Source organism: Ziziphus jujuba, chromosome 9, assembly GCF_031755915.1.
Source record: "Ziziphus jujuba cultivar Dongzao chromosome 9, ASM3175591v1".
Classification (NCBI taxonomy): Eukaryota; Viridiplantae; Streptophyta; class Magnoliopsida; order Rosales; family Rhamnaceae; genus Ziziphus; species Ziziphus jujuba.
Genome location: NC_083387.1, coordinates 29,942,841 through 29,963,641, shown reverse-complemented (window position 1 = coordinate 29,963,641; position 20,801 = coordinate 29,942,841). Strand labels below are relative to the sequence as shown.

At 31.8% G+C, this 20,801-nt stretch overlaps 4 protein-coding genes across 4 annotated transcripts; 2 read left to right on the top strand and 2 right to left on the bottom strand.

The window, feature by feature from the left end:
• Nucleotides 1-5,214: 5,214 nt before the first annotated feature.
• LOC107427960 (protein AUXIN SIGNALING F-BOX 2) lies at nt 5,215-8,393 on the top strand. Its single transcript, XM_016038372.4, has 3 exons — nt 5,215-6,471; nt 6,804-7,311; nt 7,398-8,393. Exons 1-3 carry the CDS (start codon nt 6,020-6,022, stop codon nt 8,166-8,168), a joined length of 1,731 nt encoding a protein of 576 aa, XP_015893858.1. The 5' UTR covers nt 5,215-6,019; the 3' UTR covers nt 8,169-8,393.
• A 678-nt stretch (nt 8,394-9,071) lies between these two features.
• LOC107428010 (cysteine-rich and transmembrane domain-containing protein WIH2) lies at nt 9,072-11,196 on the bottom strand. Its single transcript, XM_016038449.4, has 3 exons — nt 11,001-11,196; nt 10,603-10,858; nt 9,072-9,334 (listed from the first exon to the last, which is right to left on the bottom strand). The coding sequence occupies exons 1-3, from the start codon at nt 11,047-11,049 to the stop codon at nt 9,286-9,288; spliced, it is 354 nt and encodes a 117-aa protein (XP_015893935.1). The 5' UTR covers nt 11,050-11,196; the 3' UTR covers nt 9,072-9,285.
• A 628-nt stretch (nt 11,197-11,824) lies between these two features.
• On the top strand, nt 11,825-13,542 carry LOC107427963 (GEM-like protein 5). Its single transcript, XM_048480094.2, has 2 exons — nt 11,825-12,456; nt 12,581-13,542. The coding sequence occupies exons 1-2, from the start codon at nt 11,961-11,963 to the stop codon at nt 13,111-13,113; spliced, it is 1,029 nt and encodes a 342-aa protein (XP_048336051.2). The 5' UTR covers nt 11,825-11,960; the 3' UTR covers nt 13,114-13,542.
• A 4,311-nt stretch (nt 13,543-17,853) lies between these two features.
• LOC112491080 (uncharacterized) lies at nt 17,854-18,835 on the bottom strand. The gene is made up of 2 exons (XM_025072194.2): nt 18,653-18,835; nt 17,854-18,306 (listed from the first exon to the last, which is right to left on the bottom strand). Exons 1-2 carry the CDS (start codon nt 18,734-18,736, stop codon nt 18,013-18,015), a joined length of 378 nt encoding a protein of 125 aa, XP_024927962.1. The 5' UTR covers nt 18,737-18,835; the 3' UTR covers nt 17,854-18,012.
• Nucleotides 18,836-20,801: the final 1,966 nt, after the last annotated feature.

Sequence of the window (20,801 nt, the reverse complement as noted above, 5' to 3'; positions counted from 1 at the left end):
TATATTAAATCGCATTCCTTTTGGCCTAACCATCCCTTTTATCTATTAATCAAATATCCATTCCCTTTTAATTTGATTTAACGTGATTAATTCTGTATATAGTCTAATACCAGACAAAATTTGCTAGTCCATAATTTGTTTTTATATTTTTGTGCTTCTTAATATTTTTCAAAAAGCATCCCCTTCCTTCCTTATAGTCCGCATACATCCACCAAAAAAGAAAAAAAACAAAATGGTTATAGACCAGAGACACTACTACTGGTGGCATGGTGTACTACTCTTAAAAAAAGTCTTTCAAGGCTGCTACCTAATACCCTTGTTTGTTTGGCTCTCATTGGATATCCAAAATTCAATTATGACTTGAATAAGCGATCAATTGATCTTGAACAATTTATGTACTTGAACACTCTCCTTTCTAGGGTAAGCTGAACCTTTAACCTTTAAAATTAACCAGCAAAAAACCCCAAAAAAAAAAAAAAAAAACAAAGGCCCAGCCTTTCATATTACACTCAACGTGTGGACTCGTTTGGAATTGAAAATAATTTGTAATTAGTTGTTGAAAATAATTTTTTTAGAAAAAAAAAAAAAAAGGTTTATTTGGTTTAACATAAATAGTGTTGGCTCAATTAGATCAAATACATACAGCTCTCATGCGTTGTGACCCATGTTGGGGCATACTGGCTCCAGGAGATGCCCCACCATCACATGGCTCCCTATGCTTCTCTTGGAGTGCCTCACAAATTAAACTATTTATTTAACAAACAAAAAAGTGGTTAAAATTTGGAAAACGACCTCAACATCAACCTGACTAAAAGCTTAGCATCATATATATAATACCTTATCACCTTTTTGACTCAACATACGAACGTGTATGTTTTGATTTGATGAATTTTTCATTACCATTTTACTTATTAATTTTTAAATATTTTTAATAAATAAGATTTAAATATGTATTTAAAATTTGATATCAATTTAATAAAATATTAATTTTCTTTAAAAAATAATCTTATCAAAATTTATATAAATTTAAAATGTATTTTTAAACTTTAATTGTTGAAGAAATTCAATAACCAAAAAAATTGACTATATATGTGTGTGTGTGTATATATATATATATATTTCATATGCAAATAATAATAATAATAATGATAATATTTGTCATGAACGCCCTAGCTTCCAATTGTATATAACTACCGGATATCTTACTCCAATTAAATCAACTTCGATTCTAGATTTGTACGACATATGGTAGATAAGAATTATATTTATATCATTATATGTCCGCAGAATGTGTATGCGTATGGAAAATGAGTGCTTTCTCACTGACTCTGTGATTGGCCTTTCTCAGGAAAAACACTAAAAAAGAAAGAAAAAAAAAATCATGAATTTCCTTTTCATAAATGCCTCCTTATTGGTAATTATATCATCAATATTCAGTGCCGCATATATGGATGAAAGATTTTCAAAATTTGTCAACATCCCTCTCAAGGAATAACTTTACTACAGTGTTAGTATGATTGTTGATTATATTCCACTCATGCTACTCACGTCAAATTCAAATGAAATTTGGGCAACTGTTTGTAATCCAAATTTACATTAGTTTTACCACCTTTTAAAAAAAAATAATAATAATTAAATCCAAGCACTAACCAACATGACATTATTGCTATCGGAACTTATAATCTCCAGGGGTGTTTATTTTTAATTACGCAAAAAAAACGAGGGGGGTGGTTGGTACTTTTTTCTTTTTTCTTTTATATATATATATATATATAATAATTTGGAATGTTTTTAGTAATAGAAAGGAAATTAAAGAGCTTTGATAAATAAATAAAACTCAATATATGTCATATTAGACAATCCAATTGGAAAAATGCTATCCATCCAAATTCTCGAATCCTTCATGTTTGATATTAAAATAATAATAATAAAAAAAATTGTACTATACAAGTATATATATATACTATTACTTTTATAAACAATCTATATGCTATGGCCATATGTAAATAATTTAAAGTTTTTTTTTTTAAAAAAAAATAAATCTAGACACATTTGATATGCAAATAGATATGAAAATAGAATAATTATTTTATAAGATTGAATATTACTATGTTTAGTATATTTTAAATTTCAATAATATATATTCTATATAATACTTATTCCTTAATTTTAAAGAATAAGTGTTCTTCTTTAAAAGCTTAAAATTGTTATTTCTTTATTTTAAGAATAAATATTCTAAACATATTTAAAGTATATTCAAATTGAGATTGATTAACCTAAAACTAAAAATACATATTTAATTAATTTTTATCGAATTCGATAAATTTGAATTTTTTTATAACAACTAAACATTAAACCTAATTTAAAATAATAAACAAATATATTAATAAGAATATTTATTTTTTTAATTCCAATGAATAAATATTTTTATTTTATCAAGAATAACCATTTTATATATCAAATATGATCTTAGTATACATCATGATCAAAAATTAAGTTAAGAAACGTCAAATTAAAAATATTTCTAAATAAATACAAAATATTATAAATTTTGGTACAAACAAGCAGATTTAATACGCCAAAATAAATAAAAAGAAAAAGAGGAAGAAGAAGGTATAAGAGTGCGTTAATCTTGGAAGTGAATAGGTAAGTACGTAAGAGTCCTTTATAGGAGGGAAATGGTAAAAGATACTTTCAAAAAGGATTTACTGAAGATTTTGTTTTTGGTATTTAAGATTTCAGAATTTTGACCAAGCCAATGGAAAAGCTATCCATAGACATCTATATATAGAGCTAATGGATGATCTAATAATCATGAAAGTTGAATGGGAATGTGAAGCAGTTGTTTGAGATATTATTGGAAAAATAATCAGGAAAAGTGGATAAAACGAGCGCATGACATTGAGTCAAAGTGATTAGTGATTGGGAAGAACACCAAGCAAAAAGTAATAATAATAATAATAATATATAATATCGATTTTTTAAAAAAGTAATGAAAAAAAAAATTCTTTTACTTTCAGTGATAATATTGGATTTTAGCCATTCGTACCAAACATTTTCTTCTCGATTAAATTGGTACATTATTTGGATATATTTTATATATTATAATACAAATTCCTAAACTTTGCTGCTTGTTATATAATTGAAAAATGTTAAAAGAAAAGAAAAGGAAAAAAAGAAAAAAAGGTACTCATGAAATAACTGCTTTACTAAATACCAGGGAAAGTTGTGGTTGACCACCATATCCATAGCGTTAAACCTTGAAAAATCATAATGCTAATAATTTGCTTTTTGACAAATTTTCACAAAAATACAAAAGAATTTTAAAGAGTCTTCAGCCTCTACCTACATAAATCACTTGCGAATCAAGGCTTCTCTTATTGGTTTTCTCTGTTGACTTTAATCATTATAAATATTTTGACCATAGATAAATGTGCTACCTTATTATGATTTTCTTATTTTCTTTTAGTATAATTGTTGATGAGGTTTGTGCAAGAAACAATAATAATAATGATTGTTGATGAGGGTTTTGATCCATGATATATAAGTTCCCTATAAAATAAAATAAAACAAAAGTTTGGTTTTAAAAAAACTTTTACCTTTAAACTATTTAATATTTTTCACTTTGCATATCAATCTCCATATAAAATTTGTCAAATTGCATATAAAATAATATTTTCCTTCTAATTTTATATAATTTATGAGAAAAATAATCTAAAACTAGGTAGAACAATAACATATGATATGTATGTGATAACATGTCTTCTAATAGGGGCCATATTTTATTAAAATAAAAATTATATGTTGATCCTCGAAGGTAATACACTTTTGTTTTCATTTTCTTATTGAAATTAAATTTCAATGATGTTAAAATTAATAATAAATCTATATATATTAAAATATTTATCAAATATTATATATTAAAAGATTATTATTTGATAGATTCACATCATTTAAAAATAAAAAATTAAAATTTTAAATATACAAATAAATTAAAAAAATAAACTAATTTAATATTATTATATTATTTATCATATCATATGATAAATATTTTGATAAAATTAATATTATTATAAAATTAAATGGATTGCTTAGTATTGAAATAAAATTTCAAATTTGATCCAAGCCTTTGTATGACAAGGTACTTGTCAAATTTGGCATGAATGTTAAAGCTGATACCTATGCTCCTAAGTTGGAACTAATATTTTGGTTAAACTTAAAAATAATAAAATAAAATAAAACTCCATTATATACTGATTGTAAAATCCCAATCCAGTTCTGAGCCCATTCCTGTACGAGCAAATTATTCAATGAGCGAGAAGTGTTCCATCACTACCGTACGATCCCCCATGCATTAGAATGAAGTAAGTGATGCAACCAATTACGTGAGGCTGCAAAAGCTCAGTACGGTGCAGCATAACACACTGAATCGCCATCATCATTATCATCACCATTATTTTCTATTCCCATTTTTAATAAAATATACTATTATATTTATATTACAAATTATATAATTTTGCGCTACACTACTCTTTTTTCTTTTTTCTTTTTTGGCGTTTATATTTGGAATTTTCAAGGACTCAATTAAAGAAGTAGATTTTGTTTAAAAAAAAAAAAATCATTTTCTCCTTTTCTCTTTGCTCATCCTCCTAATCATTATATATATATATATATATATATATATCCACATTCCACTCATCAATTTAAAAAAAAAAAAAAACCACAAAAATAAAAGAAAAATAATTTCACAAAAAAAATTTACAAGAAAAAGAACAGAGTGTTTTTTTTAAAACCACACCAGGAAGTAGAGAATTGTTGTACTCGCGCGTTTGTAGAAAAAGTGACAGTCTAGGGCACTGCGATGGCGCTCACATGGGTGTGTCGTCCACAGAGATCGCGAGTTTTGAGTACTCGCGCGTGCGAGAAAGAGAAACAATCTTATCTACGACATGGCATTTTGGCAATTTCACATCAAAGTGGATGTCATTTCTCTGACAGTCCATCTATCACCGATCTCTCTTTAGTAGTAGACTCTCTTCGACCAGTGACAAGGACGCATGCATGATCACCCACTCGACGGCTCAGATTCCCTTAATTCCCCACTGAGTGGATTCTGACCGTCCGATGATCAACGTCCACTAACTTGGGTTAAGCCAAGCTAACCATGGTCAGTTTATGCTCTTTCTCTTCTCTGCTTTGAGTTAGGCGCTTTAACGCAACGTTGAGTGTCTGAGACATAGAGTGAGTGAGTGCGAGAGTTTGTTGGAAGGAGACGAGGGTTTTTATTTTATTTTATTTTATTTTTCTTTGGTTTTTCAGAAATATAAGGATTTGATTTGGTTGGGAATTTCTAATTCTGGAAAAAAAGAAGAAGAAATATTTAGATTCTCAGAGATCTAAAGAATTTGATCGGTTTTTTTTTTTTTTTCTTGCATCATCATAATCATCACTATTTGATTTTTGATTTCAAGATGATCGGCAGGAAATCATTTTCTCCATCTCTCTTATTTTCTTCTTAAAAAAAAAATGGAGCTTGATTATTAATTTTTAGCTTTCTTTGCTCTTCTTCTTTTTTTTTTTTTAATTTTTTTTTTCAGTTTTTATTTCTTTCCACATTTCGTTGCAGATCTAAACCTGAAATGGTTGGAAAAAAATGAAAGAGTGATTTTTTTTTTTTTTTTTGGGTTTAGGTGTATTTGCTGAAAAAGTTGTTTGGATCTAAAATCTTATTTGTCGAGGAAATTTTCTTATTTTGTTCCGAAGATCGTGGATGATTTGTTGTTATTCAAAGAAGGCTATTTGTCAAAACTGAAATTCTGGGTTTAGATCTTCGCCAGTTGTTTGAGGAGCAAGCTTGGTAGAGCTGCTTTTATATATATATATAAATATATGTATATATAAATTTTTAGGTTTTTTTCCTTGAAAAGTTTTATTCTTTTTGAAAGATATTTTCCTGGGAAAGTTAGGGTTTTTTGTTTTCTTTTTTATTTCTTCTCTGCCGTTTGGATGGTAAAGAAGGATGAACTATTTCCCAGACGAGGTAGTAGAGCATGTGTTCGACTACGTGTCGTCGCACAGAGACCGAAACGCGTTGTCGTTGGTGTGCAAGTCGTGGTACAGGCTAGAGAGGTTTAGCAGGCAGAGAGTTTTCATAGGGAATTGCTACGCGATCAGTCCCGAGAGGACGATCGCTAGGTTTCCTGGGCTAAAGTCCCTGACTTTGAAGGGAAAGCCTCATTTTGCGGACTTCAATATGGTCCCCAATGATTGGGGAGGCTATGTGTATCCATGGATTGATGCTCTTGCCAAGAGTCGTGTTGGGTTGGAGGAGCTGAGATTGAAGCGAATGGTGGTATCCGATGAGAGCATGGAGTTGCTTTCCCGGGCCTTTGTCAACTTCAAGTCCTTGGTTCTCGTTAGCTGTGAAGGGTTTACTACAGATGGCCTTGCTGCCATAGCTGCCAATTGTAGGTAAGGATATCAAATCTCCTTTTTTTTTTATTTTTTATTTTTATTTGCTTTCTTGGTCGTTAAAGAATTGGTTTGTTTTAGCTCTGTTTTGCTTCTGCTTGCCTAATTGTTCGTTTGAACTTTTATGTTGTCCTCTTGTTGCTTTCAATGGCTAATTAAGAAAGTAATGTTCAAAATTTTGAGTTTGTACTTGTGTAGTTGTTGCTGTTCTTAGAAAGCCCTTTGTTTGACTGAACAGCTAATAAATAATATGATTTGTTTGGGTTCAACGAGATAAATAGGCTTGTTGAGTTCTGACTGGAACTTCTCTTTTCTTTATTTTCTTTATATAGGTTTCTTAGGGAGCTGGATCTTCAAGAAAATGAAATAGATGATTATAGTGGCCAGTGGCTTAACTGCTTTCCTGACAACTGCACATCGCTTGTATCCCTGAATTTTGCATGCCTTAAGGGAGATGTTAACTTAGCAGCTCTAGAGAGACTCGTTGCAAGATCTCCGAATCTCAAATTTTTGAGGTTGAACCGCTCTGTGCATTTCGACGCACTCCAAAACATATTGACTAGAGCTCCTCAACTAGTGGACTTGGGTATCGGGTCTTGCATCCGAGATCCTGATTCTGTTGTCTTCTACAAACTAAAGGCTGCAATTCTAAAATGTAAATCAATTAAGAGCTTGTCAGGGTTTTTAGACGTCGTGCCGGATGTTGCACAAAGGTGCCTGCCAGCTATATACCCTATTTGCTCGAACCTCACATCCTTGAACCTCAGCTATGCACCATGGATTCATGGTAAGGAGCTGAAAAAGTTAATCCGACACTGTGCAAAACTTAAGCGCTTATGGGTATGTGCTTCCTAAATTTCTATTGAATATTATACTGTTTTTTATACCATAAGCTGAATGAAAACTTTTTTCTTCGTATTTTTTAGATACTGGATTGTATTGGAGATAAAGGACTTGCAGTTGTAGCGTCTACTTGTAAAGAATTGCAGGAGTTGAGAGTTTTCCTATCTGATCCTGGTTATGCTGCTGTAACAGAAGAAGGCCTTGTTGCTATATCATTTGGTTGCCCAAAGCTCAATTCCTTGCTATATTTTTGCCAGCAGATGACCAATGCTGCGCTCATTACTGTGGCCAAGAATTGCCCTAATTTTATCCGCTTCAGGTTATGCACCCTTGACCCTGTAATACCTGACCCTGTGACAGGACAGCCATTGGATGAAGGTTTTGGTGCAATTGTTCAGGCATGCAAAAACCTTAGGCGGTTGTCACTCTCTGGCCTTTTGACAGACCAGGTGTTCCTCTACATTGGAATGTATGCGGAGCAGCTCGAGATGCTTTCTATTGCATTTGCTGGGGACAGTGACAAGGGAATGCTATATGTCTTGAATGGATGCAAGAAGCTTCGTAAGCTTGAGATCAGGGACAGCCCCTTTGGTAATGGGGCACTTCTAAACGACGTGGGAAAGTATGAAACAATGCGATCCCTTTGGATGTCGTCCTGTGAAGTTACCCTCGGAGGCTGCAAGAGAGTTGCAAAGATGAAGCCAATGCTAAATGTGGAGATAATAAATGACCATGATCAGACAGAAAGTTGCCCTGACGATGAGCAGAAAGTAGAGAAGATGTACCTATATCGGACCCTAGTAGGTCCAAGGAATGATGCACCTGACTTTGTGTGGACTTTAGGTGCATCGTGATCTACTTTAGGATTCCAATTTTTTTTTTTTTTTTTTTTTTTTTTTTTTCTTTCTCAGGCTCTCAGCCATCTTTAAGTAGTTTGTAACTTTGTTTAGACCAACTGCATAAATGGATTTTTAGCCTAATGGTGAGCTAGTTCTATGCTATTGCTATTTAAGTTACCTAGAGATTTGCTATTGTAATCTATGTTGCTATAAATAGATTTGTGGTAATTGGCAAATCCACTTGGTCTTCGCTAATTTGTTGCGGTTTCTTTACGGATGGTTTTGAGTTTGCCGTTGCCCGGTTAATTCATGCTCTGCCGAAGCAGCATAGTTGATCTGCCTGGCATCGATTATGGTTATCGCATGCATCTGCCATGGAATTTGTGTATTGACCATGATCTGCCAGGCCCTCATATTCTACTTATCCCTCTCACAATCCCTTTTAAGCTTGGTGTTCAAAACGGTTTCCGGGCAGGATAAAGAACAACAATCTAAACTGTCACACTATAACGCACAAGCTCTCTTTCCAATTACTAAAGATCGGTTTCAGAATTCTTTCCGGGTTGAAATATATGATTCAGTGTATATTTTTCTTTCCCACCAAAAATATATCTCTCTATATATATATATATGATTCATCTCAGAAGAAAAATAATTGTAGTAAAAGAGCAGCACCTAAGAATTTTTTTCTGTTGCCAGTCAAAGATCTGGCACTTACTAAACCAGCTGGATAAAAAAAACAACCCATATCTGCGCTGCAAGATTTAGCAAAGATTTTAATAATCTGCCTAAAGTTTTACAATTTGCCCATGTTACTTGACCAGTGTCATAATCTGAAAACTTTTATTACGATTACAAGTAGGTAATCTCACAGCAAAAATAAGATATGTGCTGACGTTCTGGAATATAACACACCAATAAATATAAAATGGGCACATAAACCCCGAATAAACCATGTTATAGAACATTATTAGTAACTACATAACAAGGGTAACAAAATAATTACAAGACCACAAATACATCACGTTGCAATTTATCATAAAGCTTCAAGTGCAGTCCTCCAGCACGCGATAGCAAGAAAACAAAGGTAAACTTAATACGTAACTTAATACGTAATTCATGCATCAAGTCATCAGAAGCAACATTCCTCCAAAACACAACAGCAGCAAAGAGCAGCCAAACTGCAAGTCAAAGAAAGAGGTTAGTTATTAATATGCTGTCATAGAGAGAAGAATATATAGCACAAAGACTAATTTATGCTTTGACATTATCCCAAATGATGCTGATATAGAACAAAAAATTTAAGACACTCAAAGCAGAACAGCAGCAAATGAAAGAAGGCTAATGCCTGGTGCCGCTGTTGCGTAGTATTTCACTTGTTAGCAACTAGTTTAGCTGAAAACAGCCCGACGATTTTTATCAATTCTCCAAACATTTACAAGTCAACAAAGTCCTTCAAGGATTTTACAAAAGAATTTCAATTTCGTCTAATGCATCTGTTATTGTTATTGCTTACACAAGATCTTTAATGTTTCAACACTAAAAATAAATAAATAAATAAAAAACCAGCATAATCTCCAAGGAATTAGACAAGGCTTAGCCACTGACTGTAGTTCTCGTTTTCTTTTCCTCTTAAATGTAAACCATACATCCCTCCTTGAGAAAAGAAGCTTAATTATGTAAAGAAATCAAGTCAAGTATCCATATGAATAATGGAATCAAGCCATAGAAAATCCTTTTCACATCTAAAAATCAAAAGCTGACCCATATAAAACAAGGATTCACTTGCAACAAACTCAGACTCCTTAAGTTTCTGGGGCTTTTTCTTGATACTTCGGTGACAAGGTTTTACAAATTTCTCTTTTTATAATAGGGAAAAACAATCCAAAACCTGTCAAGGAATAGAATCCATATTGGGCTTACACCAATACCGAGTCACTTAACTCCACAGCAATCAAAATGCCAGTAAAAATATACAAGTACCTCCCTCTTAATTTTCGAAAATACTTTCACCTCCCAACCGATAACAGATTTCCGGAGCTTATCAACTCTAAAGATTGGCTATATTAGTTAATAATTACAGTTCTATAAGCTTTGTAACATTGGAGATATTGATTATAAGAATATTGATCTACATGGTAAGATTTTAGAACTCGTTTATACTGATATGTGGTAGTTGCAAAAGAAGACAACAACAGTAACATATAAGATCTTAAAATGCAGCTGCAAACAAAGGCCAATGAAGCTTGCCAATACCTACATTAAGATTTCTAGATGTTCTTTCATTCCATCTATTTAAGCTGAATGAATTTCTAACACTGGCTATTAAAAAGGGACAAAAATTGACCATTGATAAAAAATGAAATAAGAATTCACACAAACGACACCACCAAAGAAAGAAGTAAAACCCAAAATTCATTGCCAAAAAAGGGGAGGCAAAAATCCATACCAGCCACGTAAGAAAGAGGAACAACCGTCGTCGTCGTCACGGTGGTGCTCGTAGTGATAGTGCTGGAATTGAGGCGGAGGAGGTCCAGGAGGAGGAGGAGGCGGTGGTGGATATCCTTCGGCGAAATAACCCTGGTACCCTTCGTACGGAGGAGGAGGACGCGGCGGTGGTGGGTATCCCGGATATCCCGGAGGCGGTGGCGCCGGCCCCGGAGGGGGTGGGTATCCCGGCGGTGGAGGGTATGGAGATCCGTAACCTAATAAACAAATTAAAAAAAATATATAAAAAGTGAAACTTTATAGTAGAAGGAAGAAATTAGAACCATTTTGCAATATTTATCAAATCAAAAGAATTGAAAGAAAATTCGTAAAAGGAAGGATTTTGGATATGATTACGACCTGGAGGAGGTGGAGGATAGGGTTCTTCGTGGACTCTCTGGTAACTCATTTTTTTTTTTTAATTTTTTTTTGTTTTTGGGTCTGAAACTGAAAGTCGGCGATTCCAAAATCTAATCTCTGCGCTTTTGATGGGAAGATGAAACAGAGATCAGTTTTTTCTGAGTAGAGATTTTTAGCATTTCAACGAGCGTACTCTCTACTCTCGGTGTGGACAGGGAAATTGATATCTCCATGCTGTGTCCAATTACGAATTGACACGTGGCATGGAATAGGTTTGGGTTTATTAAAGATATACGTGCGAAATTGGTGAATTCATATAGGGCGTGGTAGATCTGCTGGGGATGAAAGTTACGTGGCAATGGTCTTCCGTCTTCGCGCGTGCGAAACTGAAAGGACTTCGCCGCTGAAAGAGAGGTAATTGGGATTAAAACGGCTTCGCTTATTTAATTGGCGCCTAGGCTTTTAAGGCCATTTTTACCAAACATGAAGGCGCACACGTGGCTATTGTTACTTTGTTCTTTAATTCATTTCATTTTATGTAGTTATCCTATTATTGTAATTAGAACGTAAGCTATCTAGCATTTATCAAAAAAAAAAAGGTAAGCTATCTAGGAATTCACATTGAAAAAGGTAAACCATCTAGAAGCCATTGAATAATAATAATAATAATAAAGATGATGACAAAAAGTCCATGGACAACACGGTTAAGCAACCGGGGGTATGCTAAACCCTAAAGCGTGTAATTGGATTCACAATTTGTCAAAACTTATAGCTTTATGCCAACAATTCTCCATACTCTATATATATTTCCACATTTCTTCATTCTTTCCATATGCGTTCTGACCATTTTTAAGTCTCCTATAAGTATAGCTATCCATAATCCATCTCAAACACATCTAAAACTCCCTTCAAAAATCTCTATCCTAGGCTTGTTCCATTTGCTAACCATCACCAACCGAAATGAACACCACCAACCAAGAATCAAAGCCTCAATACCCTTCCATTTCTTCCCCCGCACCCCATGAAACCAACCCCCTTTTACAACCTCTATACCCCTCAGTTTCTTCCCCTTCACTGAAAGAAACGAACCCATTTCATAACCAAACACCCATGACTACTCCATCATCATCATCCTCATCACACCCGAAAACCCAAGAAGAACAAGTTGCAGCATCAAGCTCAGATCCTCCTCCACCAGCAAGCCATGAAAATGCAGAGAAATTGGGGACCCACATAATGGGACATCCAGCAATCCCCACATGCCATCCGGACAACAAAAAGGCTGCCTTTTGGGGAGCCACAGGAGATGAAGCCCATGCCTTTCACTACCCCTATCTCCAGTACTCTCCAGTTGAAAAGTCTTCCAACTCCAACAGCCCATTGGAATCCATTCTCCACGTTTTCAATTCATGGAGCAACAAGGCCGAATCAATGGCCAATAACATCTGGCATAACTGTAATTAATCAAAACCCAAAACCCATTCTGTTTTTTTTTTTTTTTTTCTTTTTTGCTTTTTGTTGCTGTTGGGTTTAATTTTAAATTTCTAAATTCTAATTGGTTGGTGATGATGGATATTCAGTGAAAACAGGGTCCTCTGTATCAGGAGCAGCTTGGGGTAAAGTGAACTTGGGAGCCAAAGCCATAAGTGGAGGTGGTTTTGAGTCTCTGTACAAACAGAGCTTCGCAACCTTTCCAAACGAGAATCTGAAGAAGACTTTCGCCTGCTACCTTTCAACTTCAACAGGACCAGTTGCTGGAACACTCTATCTCTCCAATATTCATGTTGCTTTCTGCAGTGATCGCCCTTTGTCATTCAGCGCACCTTCTGGGCAGCAAACATGGAGCTATTACAAGGTGATTATACCATTGGGAAACGTTGGCACTGTGAATCCGGTGGTGATGAGAGAAAACCAATCGGAGAAGTACATCCAGATTGTGACAATCGACGGCCATGATTTCTGGTTCATGGGTTTTGTAAACTATGACAAAGCTTCTAGGCATTTGACTGAAAGTATATCCTTCTCCTCCTCCTCCTCATCAACTAGTACTCCTAATTTTGTGGCTTCGGTAATTGCCGTCCAACCTGTGGTTCATGAAAAGCTCAAGGACTAATGACATTATTATATGGCATGTTGGCTCAATCCACTTCCTGTTTGAATTTTATTCAAGGAATTTTTAGTTAATTGAGCTTTCTCTCTGATACCGTACGTCTTTTTTTTTTTTTTTTTTTTCCCCCCCTCACTGTGTACACCAAATAATCAGCGGATGATTCAATCCATTTATTTGATTGTAAGTTTTTGACTTTTTTCTTCTTCTTGTTTTGTTTTGTTTATTATTTTAGGGGACTCGGTTTGTGTTATCTGTTTTTTGACTTTAACATTTGCCGAACAAATTACATATAGGTGAGAGTTGGTGCATATATATAGTTCCATGAACACAAATATACACAAATATACAGTCAAGTTTTGTTACCAGGATTGATTTGTACCATGTTAAAATATTAGTATATAATCCATCTCATTGTTGTAAATTTAATATAAATTTCGTCAAGCAAAGGATATATCACCTGGTATTATTAACATTAGACTAGATATATAGTCATTGTCATCCTCACGAGGTATGCAACATCAACTCAAAAATTGGGGTATACAATCCAATGAAGTCTATTTTGATACAAACCACCATTCCAAATTACACAGACAACCACTAGAACCGATTAATATTACCAACAAAAAGCTACTACACACTCCCCACTCACAAACACATGTAGGGTCCATTTGATTATTGTGGGTGGGAATGGATATTTCCTCGAGTATTGTGGGTTTTTTTACTGGGTTTGACCAGGAAACATCCAGCTGTCTGTTTGCTTCATTAATTAGCCTTTATGAAAAAATTTCATGGTTGAACATTTAATCTAGTATTTTAAGATCTTATAAAATAAAATTAAAAAAACAAAGAAATGTCAAAATATATTACTGATTTTAATAAGAAACGACACCAAGTTCCTTTTTTTTCTTTTTCTTTTTTTGGATAAAAAAGCCACACTAAGTTTTAAGCTAATTATTTTAATGCGTATATATATAGGTAAATAGTATTTATATGTATATGCTATGTCTCTTAGAATCTGGTTAAAGACATCTAATATTAATACATACTAGATATCATCCTCATCTAAACTTTGTAATACTCGAAAGAGTATACAGCATACACTAAATAGAAGCAGAGCAATCGAGAGATTCCTTTTGTTTGTAACTCTGGGGTTTCTTTCAACTCGATACGTAAGCTTATAAAAAAATTTTAAAAAAATAAAAAATAAAAAACAGAAATAGCATACACTAAAAAATGGGCATCCAATGATTATCTGATATAAACCATATCAAATTGCACAAATGTGTTGCTCAAAAAAAAAAAAAGGTGTACACAAATTTGCTCAGCTATTTATAACATTAACAAGTTATCTGGGTCACCTTGGTTAGGCTAAAAGTTGGTAAGGAAACAACATTTTTTATTTTTATTTCTGGTAAAAAAACAACATTTAGCTTGGACATAAGCCATAATATATACATATTTTTGGTGAATAAGATCTCGTGCCTTGCGACATATCTTCTTTCGAGGTAATAACAAAATTTGTGAAGACTTAAACTATTATTTCTGAACTTATAGGTGCAATATCTAGTTAGCTTATTTCAGCTAAACTACCATCATTTGTGATAAGCCACAAAACATTTATATTATTAACATATGAAAAGATATTTGTAACAGTGAGGGTTATTTATTATATTACTACAATAATGTTTCATTATAAAGAGTTCAAAATAACTTAGGATTCACGTTTTTGTGATTCCTCCTACTAGATTTCCCCCCCCCCCCCCCCCCCCCTTTTTTACTTTTGTTCATATTATTAATGTCATGGCTTTGTTTACCTTAATGAGATCCTTGAAAAGAAATATCCATCAAAGCAAAGTTTTGAAGAATTAATGGCTGAAACCAATTATACAATTACCTTATATGCAAAACATAACAAAGGGCACTGAAAGCAGATGTAATTATTGCACAATATTAATGGACAAGATTTTGATCTTATTTAATATGATCTCATGTGAGATATAGCTAGTTTATATTATTTTGTTTTTATTTTATTTTATCTTGCTATAGCCAAATTGATATTACTCAGCAAATGTTATCTTTCCCTCAGAATGTGCGCAAGTTATTTATGTTGCTTATTTTTTCATATATAGCAAGATTGAAATATTCAGAACAATTTAACTGATGTAAAAAAATTCATAATAAACTAGTTGATCTGTTTAAATAAAATCTTGATCTACCAAATTGATCATCCGATCTATTTATCCGATCTGGAAAATCGCATATGTTAAATATAATCCAATATTTCAGGCTTTCATGCGCACAAACATTTAAAACATCTCGATTAATTTCAATCAGCTCTAACCAGAATATTTAATCCTTTTTTTTTTTCCATTATAGAATATCCGGACTTAAGCCTAGAAATTAATACAAAAAAGAATGCATGAAACTTCAATCAAATTTTCTGTTAATCCTAGAAAATTTCTGTTAATTAATCATCAATCTTTCATCTCTTGAAAACATTATCTATATCTATATATATTTGTTTAGAGCGAAAGTGATAGGTGACTAAAAAAACTTTGCTCTTTGGTAATCAAGCAGATACTTGTTGATCAATTTTATATAAGCTAGGATTCTCGGAAACATTCAGTAATTATATATATATATATATATATTATAAGATAAAACTCTTATAATGGAATTTCTAATTTAGTTAAATGAATATGATGTAAAATACCATTAAGGGAGAGGATAAGATTTAGGATATATGTGCAAGTTTCAATGATGTGCAACTAAGCTGTGATAATATAATTTATTTATTTATTTATTTTGCAAAGGTTTTGATAGTACTTTTCAGTGGAACATCTCCAATTATAAATGACATTTTATCATTGGTATTTTTAAAATTTTATATTGATATGTATTTTTTAATAATAAATGTCAATATCAATATTAAATTTTAAAATAAGCTTTTTTATGGGTTATGCTAAAATATAGCGTTGGAAAGTATATAATTTTTATTTAATCAAATGTTTGAGATTTATGAATCTCATTGAATTTTACTTTTTAACAATTAAAATTTAAAACTACACTAATAAATGATATGGATCCCACAAATTTTATTATTATAAAGCTTATTATCAAAATTTACCAATTGCATTTTTAATGTCAAATTAGAAACAAAAAATACCATTGACAAATTTTATAATGTGCCATTGGATAGGTTAAAATGCGCATTCATGCCAAAATTTGACTATACAATGACAATTTACAATACTATTAAAGATGATTTTATCGTGTAAACAAAAGTATTAATATACGTATATATTAATTATATATAAAAAGTCATTTTGTACATGGATTTTTGGTAATCTTTGTGCGCTAGAATTTCATGCTGTATACAACCAAGATATAGTCTATACATGCGCATGCTGTTCTTTTTTCTTTTTTCTTTTTCGTTTTTTGGGGCGGGGGCGTAAATTTTTCCTTTTCCTGGGTGGATGTGATTTTCCAGATATGCAATTAATGAGTACACACTCAGGCTCAATCAAAATCTCAAACAAAGTCATTAATTACCAGCCCACCCTTCCCAAAAAGGTTTTAAAAAAAGTTAAAAGAAAAAAAAAAAAGTTAGAACAGACCAAAGTAAGAAAAAGAAAGTTAATATACCAGTTTAGTCGCATTTATCAAAATTTTGTTGTAACAATAAATATTTAATGGAATAAAACGACTAAGCGAGTGTGATATGACGTCACCCGTAGAATATGCTGCATGGAAATCAATGGTTAAAAGCGGCCAGTGATGTCGTTTTTACTGGCAATTGGCATTTGGCATGCAAAGAATTCCTACGTTATTTTACTTCTATCTGCCGTGTTTTCCCTTTTATTTGGAAATTAAACTGCCGTTTGATAACATGTTGATTTTTATTTTCCATTTTTTACTTTTAATTATATGTAATTTGCTCATTTTATATATTTATTAGTTTTAGTTAAAATTTGTTAAGATTATTTCAAATGGAATATACAAAATTGATATATAATGGATTTATGAAGAGAAATTATAAGAAATATCATTCATAACCATCAGATTTATATGATTTTTATGATGTGATAATTGTGGATAATTATCTCTTACAAGTCTTCTTTATAACTTTTTTACCATATTAAAACCAATAACATATATATATATATATATATATATATACCAATATTTTGTAATTAATTTAGATGTTTAACAAATTTAAACTAACATTTGAAATAAACAAATTACACATAATTTAATAGTAAAAACCCAAAACCAATACGTCCAAACAAGCACTAAGCCGGTGGACAATATATCTTTATGTATATAATTTTTGCTAGAAAATCCTAATATATATTGCTTTGGTTTTCAATTTTCATAAATTAGTAAATTAGGAAAGGAAAATAAATTTTATGCATAATAAGCTCGAGTTTTATTAAAGGTGGAAGGGAGCTGGGCAACAAGGGAAGCATGCATCAAGGCCATGCAAAGGCAACAAACTTTTTCTGATCTCATACACACTCGTTCACTCACTCTCATTCAAAATGGCTGAGTTGGTCATACTGCTATATAAAACAAAAAGTACACATGAAGAAAACGACCATGTTTTTTTAGCCCTGGAACATATGGCCAAAATGAAAAAAAGTTGGTATAGAACATGAAAGATATTGTAAAAGTATAATGGATCATAAAACAAAAGAAAAAAAAGTACTGATCAATATAAAAAACACACACTTTGATTAACTTATAATTATTACATGCTTCTTTCTCTCTGAACTCTTCAGAATTATAAACTGACCCAAGGAGAATCTCTAGGGATATCCTCCAATTCCCTTAATTCCAACCCAAAAACAAACACACAACAACAAAAGGAAATGATGTTTATTTGGGTAGCTAGCAACCTATCTAGCCCAGGAAGAACATGAAGCAGCCACAGAGTGGACAATTCTGGACAAATTCAGGCACAATCAGATAAACAAGTTGTCCACAGCAATTTGAGTAGAGAATGATTGGAGGATTTTGATCTTCAAGTTGATTGTAGCCAGGGTAGCGATTAGGATGATAATTAATGGGGAAGTGACCAGTTAGTTCTTGCCAGAGCGAGTTATCGAAAAAAAGTCCACCTCCAAGGTTCACTCTCGGCCTCAGATCGATCAGTATTGTCCCATCCATTATGTTCTTGTAGAACAGAATTTCAGTCTACAAACATATAAACACAAAATTTGTTAGAAATATGTAACACACATTTTATATATATAGGAAATTGAAAATTTTGCCCATTATAGAAAAATTATATATTAAACATGCTATGTTGGGCGCTACCACCTATTAAAATTAATAGACTAGTAGGCACTCCACATAAACTGCTATGTCACCGATGATTGAAAAAATTTATGCAGTGGCTAGCAAGCAAAGAACAGATTAAGTTATTTTTTTTGAGGAAAATTAAGCCAAAAAGCTTTGGGGAAAAAATCCATTAAATATTCATGACCTCCCAAGAAAAAAAAAAAAAAAAAAAGGTAAAGGGAAAATTAGAGAGGCAAACCGAGGTATCATAGCAACGTTCCCAAGGAAAAGGGACGGGAAGTTCAGGGCTGCTGAGAAGGAAAGCCCACAGAGAAGGATCCATGGAAAAACAGACAAATTGAAAATTGGTTAATTAGCTAATTAAAATGAAAGAAAGATGACTGAGATAGAAAATATTAATGCTGTAACAAACTTCAATAAAGAAAAGAGAGCTGGTGTGAGGGACTATGGGGATAGGAGCAAGTGTTATTTATAGTGAGGGAGAATTTACAGCAGTTAAGAGAGTTGGTTTCTTTGTTTTAATTCAAGTTTGGGAATAGGCAAACTCATTGCCAAATAAGTGAGGGTAAATCTGGGGTATATACATGAGTATTAACTGCATCACCACTGCATCAAACTCAATGGATTTGCTAACATATATGGTATAGAATGCACCCTCTCTTAACACTCAAAATAGTTAAACTTGCATATGATGGATATTAAATTTTTCTTGCCTATTAATTATTCTTGTATATGTAAACTATCTATGGTAATGTCAATTTTCTTAGACGAAACTAGCTAGCTAGTTAATTAGAACTTGAAATTAGCTAATATTATCTGTATTCGTGTAAGTAAACGCGTGTATAATATACTATTTAATTTTTTCAGAAAATGGATTCTTTTTTGTGTTATTTTTTATATATATGTAATTTATTTATCATAATTTTATCATTTTTAGTCAAGACTAGTAAGTTAATTAAATTTAAAATTGAATTAGTGCTATGTGTATTCATGCGCGTATGAGCGCGTGCACATTACATGATTGAAATTTTCTACTAAATAGGTTTGTTCATGTTGTTTTCAATACATATGTACTTTATTTTTTGTGGACAATACTTGCAAGTTAATTAAGATTTCAAGTTTAACTATGCACATGCAAGCGCGTGCATAATACACCATTGAAATCTTCTACTAAATAGGTTTGTTCATGTTATTTTCAATACATATGTGCTTTGTTTTTTGTAGACAATGTTGGCAAGTTAATTATGATTTCAAGTTTAACCAGTATTATGTATACTCACATGTAAGAGTGCATATACGACACACTATTCAATTTTTCGACAAATTAGGTTTTCTTGGTGTTATTATATATATATAAAATTTTATTTGTCGTAATTTCATTGTTCTTAGACAAGACTAGAAAGTTAATTAGACTTAGAGAGTTTAATTAATACTATGTGTACTCCCGTGTGGATGATACACCATTCAATTTTTTTACTAAATAGGTTTGTTCATGTTATTTTCTATGTATATGCTATTTTCTATGTATACTTTAGTAGACAAGACTAACATTAAATATTCAAGTTTAGCCAGTATCATGTATACTTGCAGGCAAGTGTGCGTACATGATAAACCATTTAATTTTTCCTTGAAATAGGTTTATTTAGTGTTAAATTTTTGTATATATGCAATTTATTTATGGTAGTTTTATTTTACTTTATTTTTTACTTTCTGAGATATGTTTTGCTAATAAATATTTCTTTGACTGATACTGACTTATATAAGTACCGAGTTCTAATCAATTTAAGACAAAAATAGAGAATGTATGTTAAATCATATAGAGGTTTATTTCTATACGATGAATTGTAATAGAATTGGAAAATTGATAATTATAAACATGAAGTGGAAAACTATATATATATATATATATGTATATACTATGAGAATAAACAATATAAAATCATTACATAGTAATGACTTATAAATAATATAAGAAAAAAAAAAAAAGGAACGAAAACTAATAACGAATAATATTTTTATGGGCCCTTTGATTAAAAATATTTGTAGATTATATGAAGTGTGTGAGTAAAATTAAACAAATTAAATATAAAAGTTGAGTGAATATATATAAATATATATATATATATATATATATATATATATATATATATATATATATATATATTATGAGACTAAACAATATAAACCCATTACAAAGTAATGACTAATACAAGAACAAAAACTAATAACTAATAACTAATAATATTAATTCAATTACCTTTTTTTACAGGCCCTTTATATAAAAATATTTGTAAATTATATGTAGTGTATGATCAAATTAAACAAATTAAAAATAAAATTTGAGTAATGAGAAGAAAGAGATGAGAGTAAGATGGCAAAACTTATGA

What these genes read in the sequence shown, in the direction of transcription:
- LOC112491080 (XM_025072194.2), bottom strand. Translation starts at nt 18,736, where the DNA reads ATGGATCCTTCTCTGTGGGCTTTCCTTCTCAGCAGCCCTGAACTTCCC. An exon ending in AACGTTGCTATGATACCTCG is followed by an intron (nt 18,307 to 18,652) that starts GTTTGCCTCTCT and finishes ATATGTTTGTAG; the next exon opens with ACTGAAATTCTGTTCTACAA.
- LOC107427963 (XM_048480094.2), top strand. Translation starts at nt 11,961, where the DNA reads ATGAACACCACCAACCAAGAATCAAAGCCTCAATACCCTTCCATTTCT. An exon ending in CAATAACATCTGGCATAACT is followed by an intron (nt 12,457 to 12,580) that starts GTAATTAATCAA and finishes ATGGATATTCAG; the next exon opens with TGAAAACAGGGTCCTCTGTA.
- LOC107427960 (XM_016038372.4), top strand. Translation starts at nt 6,020, where the DNA reads ATGAACTATTTCCCAGACGAGGTAGTAGAGCATGTGTTCGACTACGTG. An exon ending in GCCATAGCTGCCAATTGTAG is followed by an intron (nt 6,472 to 6,803) that starts GTAAGGATATCA and finishes TTCTTTATATAG; the next exon opens with GTTTCTTAGGGAGCTGGATC. An exon ending in CAAAACTTAAGCGCTTATGG is followed by an intron (nt 7,312 to 7,397) that starts GTATGTGCTTCC and finishes CGTATTTTTTAG; the next exon opens with ATACTGGATTGTATTGGAGA.
- LOC107428010 (XM_016038449.4), bottom strand. Translation starts at nt 11,049, where the DNA reads ATGAGTTACCAGAGAGTCCACGAAGAACCCTATCCTCCACCTCCTCCA. An exon ending in CTATCCTCCACCTCCTCCAG is followed by an intron (nt 10,859 to 11,000) that starts GTCGTAATCATA and finishes TTTGTTTATTAG; the next exon opens with GTTACGGATCTCCATACCCT. An exon ending in TCCTCTTTCTTACGTGGCTG is followed by an intron (nt 9,335 to 10,602) that starts GTATGGATTTTT and finishes TTTGACTTGCAG; the next exon opens with TTTGGCTGCTCTTTGCTGCT.